The sequence below is a fragment of the Cyrtonyx montezumae genome, unplaced genomic scaffold (assembly GCF_038088225.1).
Source record: "Cyrtonyx montezumae isolate F1298 unplaced genomic scaffold, pur_monq_1.0 scaffold_15, whole genome shotgun sequence".
Lineage (NCBI taxonomy): Eukaryota > Metazoa > Chordata > Aves > Galliformes > Odontophoridae > Cyrtonyx > Cyrtonyx montezumae.
Genome location: NW_027071881.1, coordinates 8,529,808 through 8,547,232, shown reverse-complemented (window position 1 = coordinate 8,547,232; position 17,425 = coordinate 8,529,808). Strand labels below are relative to the sequence as shown.

Below are 17,425 nucleotides of genomic sequence, written 5' to 3'. Positions count from 1 at the left end.
GCAGCTCACACATGAATGTATTTTCACACCAGATTCTTTAAAACCACTATCACTGTGTGTTAGAACAATGAGAAGTACTGAGGTTTTATTATTCTGAATACATTTGCCTCTCCATTTCTTTATGCATACATAACTTTTAGATCACACAGCCCCCCCTGCTCCCCCCATCACACCTCTCCCCATCCCCTACCTTTGCCACTTGTCAGATCCTCCTCTTACACACGAGTCAGGCCACTAAATACTACAAGCAGTAAGAACAAGGATGGAAAAGTATCTATGCTGAGCTGGACGCTGGCTTTGTCAACAGTGTGGTACCCAACTCACAGGCAGAGGGAACCAGCTCAATGGAAAACATCAAACCCTCAGAGCAGCACGGGGTCACAGGTTCAGAAGCACACTGCTCCCCAGCAGCACTGAACCAGCTGTGCTTCCCCTAAGGAAGCTCCTTCACCTCACTGTTACCTCCAAGAAGCTGCACAGACCAAAGTTAAGAGCTCCTCATCCACCCTGAACAGCACCAACTCAAACCTCTGCCAAGGCATTTAAAGCAGGAACGTGTACACCCGTTTTTACTATGCATATTAATAAATATTCTTTATTTAAATTTTGCACATTGCGCTTCAACATATTACATCCAAAACATTTTGCGAATGGATGTCTACTTTGTAAAATCTTATATTCAGCTCATTGCCATTCTGTACAGAGTTATAGGTACAACATTACTTTGCCACTAGTTTGCTTTTTGTAAGTCTCACAGTCAGAGAAACATTTAATGAAAAGAGATGGCTTAAATTATAAGAGAGGCTTGCACGGCTACTCAACTAAAGATACAAGCCTGAAGAAAGAACAAACGTAATGAAATCACCTCCACCAGCCTCCCCCCAAAAAAGGAAGAAGAAAAAAAAAAAAGAATCACATTAATTTAAGATAAAATTTTGCCATAATTCACTAAATTAAGTTTTTTTTGAAAGAGAAGGCGAAGTAGTCATCTTGAGAATTTCAATGAAAGACAGAGCTATTTTATTGTATTTAGTTTGCTCCAGCTGTTGTCAACCAACCGTTACAAATGGGCCTCTTGTGATCATTTAAGCGGCAGTATTTATTAAATTTCTCCTTCAGATGCTGTCGGTATTGTTCTCTATTGCTGTAAAAAGACTTGTTGTTTGCCATGAACGACTGTATTTCATCTTGTGAGATAAAGATTTCCTCGTCAGAAGTGCATTCGGACTCATCCTACAAACAAAAACAGGTGTTTGAAGTCTGCAGCACAGCCCTTGCTCTAAGTACACCTTCCATACACGTTGCTTACAGTTCTGGTTTGCTTGACAACACCAGAAGCCTGAGCTGGTTAATCCCACCCTGCTCTGCTCTTTTGGGTAAGAGTGGTCTGTGCAGTCATGAAACCTACCAGAGTAAGCTTCAGTGTTAGCACATTTCCACTGAGCTGCTTCTATTTGAGTTTGTGAGTGGGGTTTTTTTTTTGTTGTTGTTAATTACAGCAAAAGAAAAGCACAGCATGAGGAAGGAGCAGGGAAAGGAAGAGACACGAGGAAGCATGCCCAAGGAGCCTGTGATGGGAAACAATGACTGAAGCACAAAGGCAGCAGTAATGCACACTTTGTTTTATGGGAAGGTTCAATCCTTAACAACACTGATACTACAAGTTCCTTCACTCGTGTTCCAGTGACAGGTAATCCCTCCTCCTCTGTAAAGCACTTCACAATCCACAGAGAAACACTGAAACACTTCACAGGGAAAATGCAAAAGCAAACCATCTGAACACTGGGAGAGTAAGCAATGCATTTTAGCTCTCTATGCTATCTGCTGTAACAGTTCCTCATGGGCATTGTGAAGCTCTAAACCCCACCCTCAATCACAACGATTGGAAGCAGTATGCAGCAGCCTAAAACTGCAGTTACTTACGAGGAGCTCCACTAAGCTCTTGGCACCTTTTCCAGCATCAGGAACAAGTGACATTTCTGTAGGTTCTGCAAACTGTGACACATTTTTCATATGCTCAAACCAAGGCAACTGCTGCCCGCTTTTTTCTGAGCTACAGCAGCTTTCAGCATGTGTGTCTTTGGTCTTGTCACGATGAAACTCTGTGTGCGTGGTGTTTCCTGAGGTCTCTCTGATACCTGGATCTGCCATACAGCTTCCAAGTTTCTGAATCTACAATCAAAAACAGCGGTGTTAAAACTGAACCACTGAGATTTCAGATGGAGGGAAAGAAGAAAGGAAAATGGCATATTCATGCACAGAGTGCACAAAAGCACATGTGCTTAGGGACACATGAGAGAAGAGATTCCCACCACCAGCACAAGCAATTCAAGGACCTCAAACCCAAAAGTTGGATGGAGAAATATCAGAAGACCCTGGCTAGCTCACTGTGCATGAGTCACAATGGGAATTTCAGATGCTTCAGTAACTACTTTGGAAGGGATCCATTTAAGTAGCTACTCCAGAATACTCATAGATCCTTACATGTTCATTCTCACACTTTAAAGTTTTACTTTTCTTTTTCTTCTTTTTGTTTTTGCCTTTTGTGTTGCTCTCTTCTGAATTAGCCCAACACTCCACGCAGCTGTCCCCATCCTCCTCTTTGTCATCGCAGCGATGGACACAGGAATCATCTCCTGCAGAAGACAGAGCACGCTCTCCTTAGGTACACTTAAATATTGTTTCAGGGCACATGAAGCTAAGTTCTTGCCAAACCTACCATTTTCATCGTGGTTGCAAATGCCTTCAGTGCAGGCCACGTCCGAGCCCTCTCGAGATCCCGTCTCGCTGCCCTCCATGCTAGATGAATAGCCACAGTCACTGCCATTACAATGTGGAGATAAACCTGAGGTGAAGCAGAAAGTTACAATCATCTGCAGTAGCTGTTTCATATTCCTTAATTATGTTGTAATGACAAGAGACGTATTTAAAAATAGTTACCTTTAAAAGTAACCAAACACTATTTACTGCACAAATGACAGATGTTTTTACAAATGGAAAACAACCAACGTTTGACATACCTTTCTTTATTTTAGGTGAACCTAATAAGGTACCACTACTAGGACAGGTGCAAGAAGTGCTTTCATTGGTAACAATGACTTCTACACAGTTGTTAGTTTCTTCAGTGCTACCACAGGCTTTGCAGCTATTTTCCATGAAGTCCAAGTTTTCCTTCAAATATATAACAAAATCCACAAAACCAATATATGTAATTACAGCAAGTAGCCCAGATGGTGTTTTAAGAAATGATACTCTTCCCTTAAGCAGCAGCTGACACCGATAGCAGCCACAGCACTGCTTATAGTTCTTCAGGAACACAAGTGGGAAAAAAAACCCTTTACAAGAACACGACAATTTGTGGGGGCCAGCTGTAGGTCAGACTTCTAGCAACAACTGCACTTCATCCCTCCTTTCCCAACAATTTAATGGTAATGGTCTGCAGCATTTGAAATCTCTTTAAGTGATCTTTAAGGAAATGACAGTTGAAAAACACTCCATCACAAGCTGACCTCCTAGCTTCACATTAACAAACAAACCCAGAGGTAACTACTTCACAAGAAGTCTGCACTAATCTGAAAAGTGATGAATTCCAGCAGCCATCAAGACCTGGTTCCCAAACGTGAAATTCCTAAAACCCTTTCCAGAACTGCAGAACAAAGCACCAAGGCAGAAATCCAGTTATCTAACACCTGCAGAAAGCCACAGCTCTCAGTGTTTACCTTTGCTTGGTTTATTTCCTTCTCTTCTGCAGCCTGCAGAGGGGTGGGGATCTCACACACACACTTATTTTTCCGTCTGTTCTTTCGTTTTTGGCGCTTCTTCTCCTGTTTAAGTTCTCGCACTCTTTCTTCTTCTGAGAACTCTTCACAGAGCTGTTCCAACCGACTGATCCCCTGCACTTTTTCCACAGCCATCTGTTTATAAGAGGTTAGATCTGTTTACAGAGGTTAACGCAACTCAAGCTTTTACATTTATGAAGAAAGGGGGAAAACAGCTGGCAAGCACTTTAAATTATAAAGTCAAAGCGGCAACTACTGACTGTAGAAGAAAAGTGCCAGATTTAGCCCCTAGATTTCAACTGACAGAGAAGAGGAATGGATGGGAGGTGGGAGGAGCACTGTGTTCATTACCATGGCTCGTGGTCTCATTTTTCAGCAAGAAGCCAGAGACTTGAACACATTTTTTGGATCTGTGTTTACGTGGTAGAAACTCTGATTATCTAACACAGCAGGAGAGAAAAGCACATTACAACTACTGCTTCAGCATTCCTGCAGCTTTCTGCCTAGAGGAACCAGTGAAAAACCCAACTGATTTTCCAGGCAGCCTCATTGTTGAAGTGCAGCCCCCTCTCAGAACGCAGCACGTAACAGGGCATCCAACACACCGCCCTGGAAGCTCCTTCCAGCCCAGTCTTAGTACAAAGCAGAAAAATGCATTCAGTGAAAAGCTACACAGTCACTGCAGCAATGAAATACAAGTTAAATGAAGGATTTTTACCTCAAAGCTTTTGCGTAAAGCATCAACCCCCAGGTAGAAAAGCATCTGCCACGTTTGCTCCTCAGCTCGCAACTTCTGCCAGATTCGGTGTAATCTTTCATAGAGATGAATACCCAGGCAGGTCAAAACTTCTTCCTGGGCTATGTCTATTGTCTTAGCATGTCTTTCTCTTCGTCTAGAGGAGAGTTCAACCAAAGCAAAGTATTGTTAAAGTACCTGGAAGTCTACCAAGAGATCAAAGCAACTCAAGGAGGTATTTTCTGTACGTACAACTGAAGCTATGTTTGCATGAACAGCTCTTTTAATTGAGTTCTGCTGCGCTGCATGCAGATGCAAAATAGAAAGGACCAGCTCAGAACTACATTCCTGACATGCTAACTGGCACACAGCATGGTTCAGCTGCACTCTGCCTTCCACCTCCTTCAGTCTCTTTGCTCCTGCTGGAAGGGATCAGTGGAGTTTTAATGTCAGAGAGACACGGCCATTCTTTGATTTCCTGAAGTTTTTACTTTATGTATAGCAAACACTAAGTTCCTAGATCTGTATGCCAGAGAACTGAAGTGTATGCATTATATTACATTATGCACTGTCTTACATCTATGTTACCTTAAAATAAAATACGCTTCAGTATCAAACCATTATCTATGGTGAATAAAATTGTTAGAAAAGCAGCCACCCTCCTCATCCAACTGTTACGATCTAATTCTAAAGACAATGAGCTGAGCTTTGTATTTTCAACCGGAAGGATCTTAAGATGCAAGGAACAGATTCAAATGTTACTACAAAATAGAAATGGCAACGAAATTAAATTCAACACTGAGCATTCAGCGAAACATTCAGCCAAGGTTCTCTTTCTATTTCACAAGCTCTGAGCGCTCCAACGGAAAAGCAGGCAGCCCTAATGAGTGAACAAATGAAGTAGAAGACATTCAGCAGTCTTGCCTTCGGAGTTCAATGCACTTGAAAAATCAAATGCACATCTTCACTACCTTGAAGCGCTGTCTTTAAAGTCTACCTCAATAGGAGGATTTACATTCAGAGGTTTATTGTGCAGCAAGGAGGCAAAAAAATCACTTTTGCAAAATACATTCAAGAATAAAATAAAGAAGCAAAGCGCTAGATAGCCCACTCTAGCAAATTACATACTCATACCCTCCTGCGAACTCTGGTTCAGCTCGACCCAAGAGGTGTGCGATGAAATCTGTTTCACAGCATACATGTATATGGCGTTCATGTGGGCAGCAACGCAAGCCCTCATACAGTGCAGCACAGTAGCCCTTCTCTTTGCTGCAGTCTAGCTCACCAATAAGAATATTGTACGCCCGAAGAACTTTATTCTTGCAGTCAGTGCAAAACCTGCAGTGAAATACAAAACGCAGCGGTACTGAGTTCTTGGAGCAGGATTTTGGAGCAGCTTCGTCGAAGTTAAAGCACACTGAGCTCTTCAATAGTGCATGCTATAGTCAAGATAGGTCATGCTAAGGTTTCTCTTACTTGAAAACGTGAAACGGTCACAGGCTTTGGATGCAAGCCACGTGAGTTTACCACACACACTATACCACCCATCATACGTTACAAGCCTGAGTGTCAGCTTCCACGCTCCAAGACATCAATCAAGCTAATTGTTAATATGGAGAAATTCCTAGATGAATACGCAATCCCATACATGATCAAAGACCAGAAATCTGATAGTGAGCAAACCGAACTGTTAGTACAAGGCAGGAAAAGGAACACGCTCCAAGTTACTTCACAGCAGTTATTTAAAGTATACTTGAGTGAGTGACAACAAGTAAGAGAACAGTTCTATGCTGCCTGCTGCATAAGAGTAGCTTCCACTACAAGCACCTTTAAATAGATTTTGAACTGCTGGATTACTACAGATAGCGAAACAAGGTTTGTTTACAATAACATGTACTCGGTGTAAACATGACAGCTCAGACAGCTGATATGAGAATAGTACAGTTACAAAGTCTGTTATAATTTAAATACAACAGAACTAATTTAGAAGTAATCTTCAAGAAGCTACGAAACGCCTGCTGTATTACTCTAAAAATGCAAGTCAGACAAGCTGCTCACATTTCAGCTTTCAGCTTGACAAGTCTGCTCTTCATGCCATCTCTGGATGGTGTTTTTCCCTTCCCTAGTTTGTCCAGTCACTTGACAACACTAAGTCAAACATATTTTGGTGTCTGATAGAACTATAACTGGCTAGTTTCTGCGGTGAAAGGAAAGAAAACAGTCACATTATTGTAGGTTAGCATCAGGAAGGTGGCCAGCACCATGTTTAATGTCACAGGAGATTAAAGTTATTTTGTTTCCAAAGTGTTATTTCCACACCACCACCCCCACACCCATCTGTGCCCCCATAGCTTTTAACTGAACCTTGAAACCGCTGGAAATTAAGGCTTTAACCAGTGCTATAGCCACCATCCAACATGTACATGCAACTATCAGTTTGTGCCCCACTGCTTCCCTGCAAAAGAAGTGTAACAGCACTGGCACTATTCTGTTTAGGAACAGGATTCATAAGCAACACCAGCCAAGCCTGAAACCTGCATCTACTTGCTTCATTGCCTTTACTTTGAAAACACATACACCCCTCAAAGGTGGCATAACCCCAAAGGGAGCAGGCTGCTTGCGAAGGGCAGCTCTGGAAGGCACTGCCTCACACCCCTACAAGCTGTGGCTGAAAGGAAAATTTACGGGACAGAAATCATAGATTTCAATCTCCTATATTAATAAAAACGCATTGCTTTGACATGACTTTATTTCCTGCTATTACACAGAATTGCTGTTATTCTGTATTAGTTTAGAATGAAAGTAATCCAAGATCCCCTCAAAAACAGAGTTCTAAAGACATCCATCATAAACCTTTAAGTACCACAAAAAAGGACTGGAATTCTTACCATGGCTCAGCAGTTTACATCCACTCTCAAAAAAGAAAAAAAAACAACCCAAAAAAGCCACGAACCAAAATCCTGATGTTCATGTATCAGTGCAAGCCAAAGCTGCTGCTAGAGTACTCATTGTTACCACAAGATTTAAACTTGCAAATAAGATTCAGGTAACAGATTACAATTTGAACAAATACAGAGAATACACAATTTTAAGTTGCAGTTTACAACCTGATGTTTTACAATGCCAGCTGGCAAGGTTCTCTACCTCCACAGAGCAGAGATCTTAGTTTTGGAAAGGTATCAGAATGTTACCAGAAGAAGTCTAAACTTCCAGACATTGTGTAGACAATACAACTATTTTGATCAACAGGAAAATGCAGCATGTATTTCTCCAGGTGTCTTTGCTCTTGTAACATACCTGTGTTTTCGTAGATACGTTTCTAATGTTTCTAAGAGGCAGCTAGAATCAATTAAAACTACTTCGTCCCTGCACTCCTGGGACATGAGCTCCCATACATCCATCCAACATCCCCTGCAAACAAACAAGACAGACCATATGGTGAGTTATTCTGCTAGCAGTTTGGGAAAGAAGTAAATTGAAGCACTGGTAGTTTACCTGACCACTCCCTGGAAAGGTCCATAGTGGAAAATGATCTTACATTCGCTCTCCTCCTTCTTGCTGTCTTCACTATTTTTCTTATCTGCACTTAATTTCTCTGCACTGAATGTACTATTGCTCCATTCACTGTCATATAGTAAAAGAAACTGTAAGCTTGCACCATATCTACTACAGACTGGTTGTTTTTCTCAAATGAAAATGCTTCAGTGTTCCTTCATTTGCCTAAACGCCTTTACAGGCTAAGCCTTAAATCACAGAGAAGAGACAGATAAAAGATACTGAGTTTGCTACCTGTGCTCATAAACCCAGATCCAAGATGACTTTCTATAGCTGAAAGCCAGTAACAATTTTTCAGTGTATTAGCTTAAGTATAATCATACCCAAGTTGTAATATTTCTGGTAGTTTACATTTCATACATCCACTTACTTCATTAAACTTCCTAACCACAACTACATGTGCCCAAAGTACACTCACAGAGCTAAGAACAAACCTGAAGGAGCAACTGACCTCCACTCACAGCTTGGGGTACATTTGCTGTTCTACCACAACGGTCACTTCTGTTTAAACTCATGTATGGATATAGCACAGTGGTAGAACAGAGAAAAAAGCACTCCCATGTAATAATTTGTTTATCCAGAGTATTTATGCTGCTATCTCAGTAATTTGCCAGATGAGGATTTAAGACACTCTTCAGCCCTACCTGGAACTGAGCAGTGACAAACCAGGTACAGCTGAACACAGAACATCCAGTCACTTTCCAGAGCTATTAGCTGGCATTCCTAGCTACACAACTTGTGTAATTACACACAGTTACAATTCAGGGTTTTTCCTTCACATTTATGCTGCTACTATCCTTTCCTCCACTCCAGGCAGGAGCTTTCCTTGGGGAAGTATTGGAGCTGCATGCCCCGAGTGTGTCTGCAGAGTAACAACACAGAGTACATGCTGTGTTTCTCCAGCAAACCACACTCACTGTCCACACACCACAATATCAGATAAAAGCCAAAACCTCTACTCGCAGTGTATTAAAGCACTGCTCTTTCACACATTATTCTGCCAGTGTTCAAAATGCTAAGGGGACTTCCCAGCACCAAGGCAACATTTTCCTCTGTGTGCTCATTTGCAGAACTGCTTCGCCTTGCCAAAACGCTAAGTGCAGGTTCTGCCATATACATCCTTACAAAGGAAGTATTAATCTTACTGAAAACAAACTGGAAAAACACTTATTGGTTATCACCTCAGCATCAGCACAAACAACGACCAAACAGAAGCCCCACACCACAGCTTTGCATGGTGTGTCCTTCTGATCATCTCAGCCTCTACTACAGAGAAGCACACACGCATCTTCTGCACTGATGTACTCCAAATGTGCTGACAAACCTGAGAAAGTACCTTTTACAGATTTTTTAGCTTGAACTTTGCCACCCAACCACAACCAAGTCTTTAATTAATGACCAAACATGGCTTTTTTTTTTCAAGTAATCTCAAGGAAAGTGACATTTGTTTAACATATACCATTTCACCTCAGTTTGAGAAAAACTGCTGATCAATCACTTCAATGTAGAAAACAAAAAGTAGTTTCTCTTTCTACAGCATTGTTTGTATCACAATGCAGGAGCCATCCAGGCCCTGGACAGACCATATCCCATGTTATAATTCAAATGAGATACAAAAAGCACACAGAAGTACTGGTTTGTAATGGGCAAGTTAGCTTTCAGCAGCTAGCTTTGAAATTAAACACAGGTATTTTATAGAGAAGAGGAACAACAGCAGCCTGCCATCAAATTAACAAAGCCCAAAATGCAAGAGGCAAAAACACAAGAGCTAGAAGCAACAGGCAGGTCTGGGAAAGCCCTGACTGCTGACAGCAGCCTTACAGCTCCCACAAGAACATCACCAAATGGCTCAGGGAGCTCTGCCAAAGGGTGCAGGAACAGTGCACACTGAGCAGTGACATCCCATGGTGCTGGGAGGGCAGGAGAGCACACAGCACTGTCTGCTGACCAACACTGAAACATGCACAAGGGCAGTGTGGAAAGGATTAAGCATCCTTAATTGTCATCCTACACGTGACAATCTTAGCAGTAGAAGGCCCAAGCACTTTCGTATGCAAACCTACTGTAACATATACCATCCCAAATTCCTGAGTGCCTCTCATTCTCTTCCATGCAGTTTCTGGGACTACTATAATCCAAACAGCTTGGAAATTACTACTCTGGTAAACAGATAACAGCATAAAAATGACCTGTATCTACCTACGGTTTGATTCCTCAAATACTTCAGGATTTATAGTGTTAAACCCCAACTTACCCCAAAGGTTTTGGTTTGTGTGTGTCCAGAGAGTGTAACTGACATCTCTTGTTCTTCTTGCTTTTGGGAATTGCATCAATCATGTCATTCAGTTTGGACCTACAGGAAAAGTGCAACACAGTAGATTGAAAACATGGTTATCCAGAGAAATTTTAAAGGATTGATCTGGCCCATCTATAAGCAGTATGCTACTGAACATTAAATCTAAAGCTTTCTTTCTTCCTAGCTCCTACTTTTACTTATGACAAACACTTCTGCAGTACACAAGGAAAATACAGCATGGATTTCCCATGTAAATTGTAACAGTTTTAAGGTAGCTGTGGGACTAACTTACCCATGCACGTAAAACAGTGTATAAAGCTTCTTTGCATCAGTCATACAGCTTCGAGTTACAGAAAGAACCCCCTTTGGCCCAACTGCAAGAGGCTCCAGGGCTGGGTTTCCAGACTCAACCAGCTGAGAAAACAGACGTTCCACGCTGCGACGACACCCCACACATGGGACCAGCTGAGAAAGAGCACTCAGGACTTCACGTGACGTCACCATCATGGCAATATTGAGATCCTGCTGTTTTAGCATGCTATGTCTCTAAAAGAGAACAAGAAATTAAATAATTAGAAACTAAAAAGTAAAAACTCACCTTTGCTTTTGACAACATTTCCTCATCAAAATATAATTGAACAGGAAACCATACACAGTGCTGAAAATTTTCAGGTCAGCATCTTCCTATTAATCCCAGTACTCAGTGAACCAAAGCCCACGAGCTTCAAGTCTTACAGTCTACCCTCAGAAAGGAAATAACTTTTTTCCCTCTTGCTCTCCCCTGCTGCTCCTATCAGTGAGCCACACTGCCAAGCAGACAGCACACCTCCCTGCCCCCATCACCAAGAAACCCTTCTTTCTGCAGCTTAGCACAGATGTTTCATTAAAGGGCCTCATATACAACTCCACACACTTCCACTTTCTACTTGCACTCATTTCATCCTTGGCACACAGAAAGGGAACTCCTGGACACTCATCACTATGTATGGAACTCGCATTCACAGCCACTGTCATTTGTTCACACCAAAACAACTCTACAGTCCCATTCCTGACAAGCTAAATGCCACTTCCCATTTCAAATCTAACACCCATAACTTAGGGAAGCATACATTGCTATTCGGGGTGAAGCATTTTACTTCAGCAGTGAACGTTCAATGTGTGCTAATAATAGAACTTTACAGAGAACACCTTCTAATATTTCTTATGTCAATAAACAGCTCGTGGTGCCTCCCCCAGTCAAGCGTACCCCTGCACACACACCCACAGGAGCACATACCTTCCTGCTTCTCCTCCTAACTGCCACCTTACTGGCTCGGACTCTACCAGCTCTGAACTTCCACTAGCACAGCTAAACAGAGCAGATGGTCTCTTCCTCACACACCAGCCAACAAATCTGCACTTCGAGTATCAGCACTACAGGCACTTCCCAACATTAACTAGAGGAGCAGAGTGCTGTCACTCTATTAATTGTGTCATCTTCCCCTGCTTATACAGACAGGCTCACAAAGCTGTACTTTGTATCTATACAGCAAATGCTTTGCCATACTGCTGTCGTATCATGCCCAGCTCCATGCTGCTAACGTAGGGCTCAGTTGTCACAACTGCTGGGAAAGAAAGAAGACCACAAAATATAGCAAAATAATCAGTCACATGGAATGCATAAACACACCAACCAAAGCACCAAACTATTTTTGGTTCACTTTAAGTAATTTGTTATAAAAAGTAAACTATTATCAGAAAATACTGCTCTGAAAGGAAAACACGTTAAACAATCTGACAAGCAATAGCACTCTGAAATAATCCTCTTTTCTGTCATTAATAGTACTAATCACAGCAACAACAGAAACGAGCTATTTTCACAACACAGCTATGCTTCATATGCAGCATATGTTCAAACTGCTGCTGCCAAACCCAGCACAGGAGTAAGAGCTGCCCACCACCGAACTGCTCTGCTCCTTCTGACACCAGGCTCTGGTCGCTTGTGGTCTTTTGCTTTTCCTTCTTTTGAGTACAGGTGTCACAGGGCAACTGACACTGTTAGTGTATAACCACCCGGGGCACCACAAAAACATCTGTCACTGTTCAGCTACATCTCAACTGTAAAATACCACGCTCATGCTGTCTTGTTACAGTACTAATGTAGGATCTTCAGCAGTACACACTCCTATTGGTCTAAGCAGTTCAGGAGTATTTAGAAAGAAGTCCAAACTTATCAAGAAAGCATACTTTCTGTTAAGAATAAACCAGCAGTGTACAGTCTTTAATTTTAATTGGATTCAGCAGTGTCTCCTGGGAAGGTGACAGCATAGAAGAGCTGTGAAGTACTGGACGTGCATGCACCCACTGCACTTTGGTACCAACGCATTAATTGCTTATACGTACTGATGTGTCATCCATGAAGTCATTCCAGGAATGACAACCTCCTAGAGATGTAGGAGCAGGAAGACACAGAAATCAAAATCTAAGGATGCGTGGCTTTCTTGAATAAAAACAGTGAGATACTCACCTGAATGAACTGCTTTAGTTGTGCACCGTTATTCTGATGTCCATCTAGGTTCAGCACGTTATCAGGAAATTCCATCACCATCTACATGAAAGAGGAGAAAGAAAGCTTTCAGAAGTTGAATACACAGCATTTGTTTGTTTTACTTCCCTAGGAACAACAGGACATGAAGACAGATGAGGTTAAATCCTCATTCTTTTAACATAACTGCATTGCAAGCTTGGAAAAGCACTGGAACAGTTTAAGACAGTTAATACTTGAGCAAATTAACAATTGTCACTAATTCAATGTCCTAGAGGAGGGTTACAAACAGCAGATATTCTAACAGCTGGTGTAGGAGAGCAGAAGTCGATAGATGGAACGTTTCTATTTATATTACACTATCTACAGGAAAAAAAGAATTGCACTTCAACACAAACTGATCCAACAGCAAAACAGTTTATAAAGGTACGAATAAAACAGCCACAACTGTTTAATGACTTTGAGTTGTCTCCTTCAAAAGTGAATTTAAAACAGCATTAATTCAGCAAGGTATCCACGGTATCGTTCATTTTGTGTCTGCAGCTGCAAAACTCAAGGGGCTCCAAGAAAAATGTTGAGCCTACAGAACACTGGGGTTATCAGTAAGTAATTAATAATCCTTCTCCAATTACTAAGCAAAGAGGGCAATTCCTTGAGAAAAAAAAAAAATGGTGAAATAACTGTTAGTCGAAACTCCCACCATAATCATGGGGAAAAATAAAGCCAATTAGAAGCAAAAGCAAAGACTGGCTTTGTTCATCTTCTTTGACCTAACTGAGAAATACAGTTTTATCAACAACACCAAAAGGCTGCTTTATAATCTGAAAGACAAAACAACAGCTTGATAAACAACTCTACCACCATCAACACCACAATGAGACAGCCTGGTTTGTTCTTTTTCCACAGGCCAGCACTAACTTCCTTGATGCAGCTGCTAAGGACAGGGCTCCCTGCTGGCATCACTACTGCTGCCACCACCCCCAGAGAACTGCACGCTTACTTCTACAGCACTCAGCACTGCTCCAAAACAAACATCTATTCTCTAAGGCCACAGAGCAAGGCACTCCTTGGCTCAGCCACGTCCTGGAAGAGGACCATCAGCACAGCAGCACATCGTTGGTGCACAACTGGGCCACACTCACTGCAAATCCTGACCCCTTGAGTATTTCTCCTCCAGCTTCCCTCTTACTGCCACTGCCCCACACAGTGCACAGCAGCACAAACCTGTGCTGCTCAGTGACAGTTTCCTGGATGGTTCATTTCATGTCCGCATCAGGAACGAGCTACATGAAGTAACTGCACTACCTGCTAACAGCAAAGAGAGAGACACATCTGCACATTTCTTTCCCCTCACATTTATTGTCCGCTATCAGACAACACCCGTGGGCATTTGGTACAACACAGTTACATTATCCAAGACTGAATTAATTCATGTGTCTGTTGGATGAGATTTTATTAACCGGTTAAACACAAACCACCGACTGGAAGAAAGAATTCCCACATGGCCACATCAAGTGGCACGCCTCCTAGAGACCCTGAAAGCTGCTTATGAAATAAAGAGGGCTACACATTTAAAGCTCCTTTTGTTCTGGGTTGAAGCATACAAGCAGTGTGGAGCAGTGTCACACTGCACCCAAACAGGTGTCCACGCTACCAGGGGCGACGCTGCGAGCTGAAGAGCACTCTAAGCCACTCACTCACTATTTCACAACTACTGATCCACTGCTTTCAAGACTTAAGGAGCAGACTCAGTGGTCCCATTACTTTCCATTTTTTGAGTTTCAAATGGGTCAACACACGCCAGTTAATTCCCATAAGCATCAATTTTTAAAGATAACGTTAAAGATAAAACCACGCTCCAAAGACAACAGCACCCACTTCAAGCACGACTATCTCACTATCTATCTCTTGCAATAGCTCTCCTTAAGAATTAAAATAAAAATCAGAAGGCTTCAAGACAAGGAAGCAATGGCTTCACTCCTCTGCTTCTGCAGATTTATTCACTCCCAGATCCTCTAGAAATCCGAATGCTTTTAACAGCAGCAACAAAACAGAAAAACAAAGAAAAGCGGACACAAGATAAGCACTTCTCTGTGGTGAGGATGACTTGCACTTACATAAATGCCCCTCATCCTGATGGACACAAAACTGATTTACAGCTACAGGGACCTCCTCCATCATGCCTACAGCGTGCCCCTGCTGCAGAAAGAAATTACAGCGACAACACAGTGCAATTGTGCAGAATTTGTGGCAGGGAAATAAATTCTGGAACTAAATCAGAAACGCAATTTCAGGTCAGCCTAAGTCAATTCATCCATCTCACGCTTGGTTTGGCCGAGTTTTCACATCCTCCCTCTCAACCTATTAAGTACAGCAAACAGTAACTATGGCATGGTGAGTCTGCTTAGCACAGCCCAACAAGTCACTCATACATGGGAATCTAGGAAAAAAAAAACCTAAGATCTTAAAATGATACGAGGAAAAGAGGGTCAAAAACGGCCTCAGCAGACGAAGTATAACACACTCAAAACTTCAGATATTCTTACACAGTGCTGTCAATAAATCCTTGCAAGGGAGGTGGGTGTTGCTTTGAAAAATCTGAGTGGAGGACTGTGTAGTGTACAGCACAGTTAACCAGCACTGCCAGACTACACAAGGCCAGAAACTAGCGACAACAACTAACACCATGTACCGCTAACAGAGACCAAAACTGAAACACAGCCCCCTTCAAATACAGCAAAACCAGATGGGATCAAGACAGAGAATCTTTTGCAGTGTCACTGGGGCTCAGAGACTGAAGGTGCCCAAGTGTTTTGCTCTGGAAGACGGAAGAACTTACATTACTAAGTTAGAAAAGTATAAGAAAAAAAAAAAAGAGACGGCAAATCAGGTGTTCTTCCACATTGAAACACGAGGTCAGAGTATGAAAGCTCATACATGGTACATCATGTAAGTAACAGCACTGACTGTCACATGACAAAACCGACACCACAATTCACACACGAGGGGGATACCTGGTTACACCGTTTAGTTCTCAACATTACCTTCTCCTGCTGTAACAATTGAGAGCAATGCCGGCCTGCAGCCAGAGGTGCTGCACACACTGCTGCCATGTGGGTGCTTCTCCAGAGCCAGAAGGCAGAGCAGGGAGAGCAGGGTCCGGGCTGCACCCTGCTCGCTCTCTGCTGAACCTCCCAGCAGTGGCAAACCCCCACGTTTCAGGGATCACGTAATACTCAGCTCTGTCACCGTAGAGGCAGCAGCACATTGCTACACGCTCAGTAACCCTTACCTTAAGGTGAAGCTGAGGAAAACACCCTCAGCCCTTCCTCACCTGTTTTAAAACACGGCAAGGAAAGGACTTGGGTTTAACGTTAATACGAATCCTTTGCTTAGGAACCTAAAAGCGGCTCTGCCTCACGTCGGGGGCAGGGTTCCGAGCCCCTCCGTCCCCGGGCAGACACACACTCAGCCCCACGGTCTCCCGCGGGGCCGCGCTCGGTAACCCCAGGCACCGCGGAGCAGATCGCTGCGGGAGGAGCCTGGGAAAGGCCTCGCCCGGGCGTTGCAACACATCGCCGCCGCGGGCCGGGCGGAACGGAGCCGGCACTCACCGTCAGGGTGTCATCGATGTAGAGGGGGATCTGTCTCTTCTCGAAGGGGAACTCCTCCTCCCCGTCCCTGCAGACCGCCACCAGCCGCGCCATCTCCGCCGCGTCCCCGCGCTGCAGCCTGCGAGCAGGGAGCGCCCAGAGGTAAACGCCCGCCGCGCTCCCCCGGCACACTTTCACCACCAGCAGGGAGCGAGCCTGCGCTCCACATCGCCTGATTCACCACGCGCCGCGCCGGGCCCGCCGCTCCCGCACGGCGCCGGACGGGCTCGGAAGGCCGCGGGCAGAGCCCGAGGGAGCGGGGGGCAACGCGAGGTTGGCACGGCACGGACGGCAGCGCCGAGCCGACCCCCGCCCGCCCCCAGCCCGGCGGCTCCGGCCGCCCACGGCGCCTCCCGCGGGTCGGGCGGACGGAGAAGGGAGAGCCCCGGGAGCAGCGGCCGGGAGGGCCCACCCGCGGCCCGCTCCTCCCGGCCCCGCCCGGCCCGCAGGGTACGGCGCGGAGGAAGCCCGGAGCCGCCCGCCCTCCATCCCTCCCCCCTCTCCCCCCAGCCCCACCGCGGCCCGTGCCGCCTCTCCCCCCCTCCCCTTCCCCGGCCTTTACCGGTGCTCCGCGAGTCCGCGGCCCGGGCGCTGTGACAGGCGGGCGGACACCACGGGCTCCGCCACAGAGCCGCCTCCTTCCTCTCCCCCTCCCCGAGCCCTCCCCGCCGCCGCCGCCGGCCCCGCCCCGCCGTCCTCTCGCGAGATCCCTCCGCTCCCGCCCCGCCTCACCCGCCAGCGGCGCCGGGTCCAGCTGAGGCGGCGGCGGCGGTGGTGTATTACGAACGGCTCCGAACGGCCGCGGGGCGGCCCCGAGGCGGTGCTGCGGTGCTCGGGGTGCGGCGGAGCGGCTCCGGGCGCTGCAAATAACGCGGGCGGCGC

At 44.6% G+C, this 17,425-nt stretch overlaps 1 protein-coding gene across 3 annotated transcripts; it reads right to left on the bottom strand.

Moving 5' to 3' along the window:
- Window positions 1–578: 578 nt before the first annotated feature.
- GGNBP2 (gametogenetin binding protein 2) lies at window positions 579–17,210 on the bottom strand. Of its 3 annotated transcripts, none has more exons than XM_065732066.1 (14): window positions 17,106–17,210; window positions 16,505–16,622; window positions 12,873–12,953; window positions 10,659–10,912; window positions 10,325–10,423; window positions 7,813–7,926; window positions 5,644–5,853; window positions 4,498–4,672; window positions 3,720–3,914; window positions 3,021–3,171; window positions 2,720–2,845; window positions 2,485–2,636; window positions 1,924–2,172; window positions 579–1,233 (listed from the first exon to the last, which is right to left on the bottom strand). In XM_065732066.1, exons 2-14 carry the CDS (start codon window positions 16,595–16,597, stop codon window positions 1,030–1,032), a joined length of 2,103 nt encoding a protein of 700 aa, XP_065588138.1. In that variant the 5' UTR covers window positions 16,598–16,622; window positions 17,106–17,210; the 3' UTR covers window positions 579–1,029. The 3 variants fall into 3 exon arrangements, with proteins under 3 accessions (XP_065588138.1, XP_065588139.1, XP_065588140.1); XM_065732067.1 differs by having other exon boundaries at window positions 5,650–5,853; XM_065732068.1 differs by lacking the exons at window positions 16,505–16,622; window positions 17,106–17,210 and adding an exon at window positions 15,008–15,300.
- Between the last annotated feature and the right edge of the window lie 215 nt (window positions 17,211–17,425).

Bases quoted from the DNA above. Each gene is read 5' to 3' on its own strand.
- GGNBP2 (XM_065732066.1), bottom strand. From the start codon at position 16,597: ATGGCGCGGCTGGTGGCGGTCTGCAGGGACGGGGAGGAGGAGTTCCCC. The intron at 10,913-12,872 runs GTGAGTATCTCA...GTTCTCTTTTAG, and splicing joins AACTAAAGCAGTTCATTCAG to AGACATAGCATGCTAAAACA. The intron at 2,173-2,484 runs GTAAGGATCTAT...TTTTGATTGTAG, and splicing joins TAAAGTGTGAGAATGAACAT to ATTCAGAAACTTGGAAGCTG.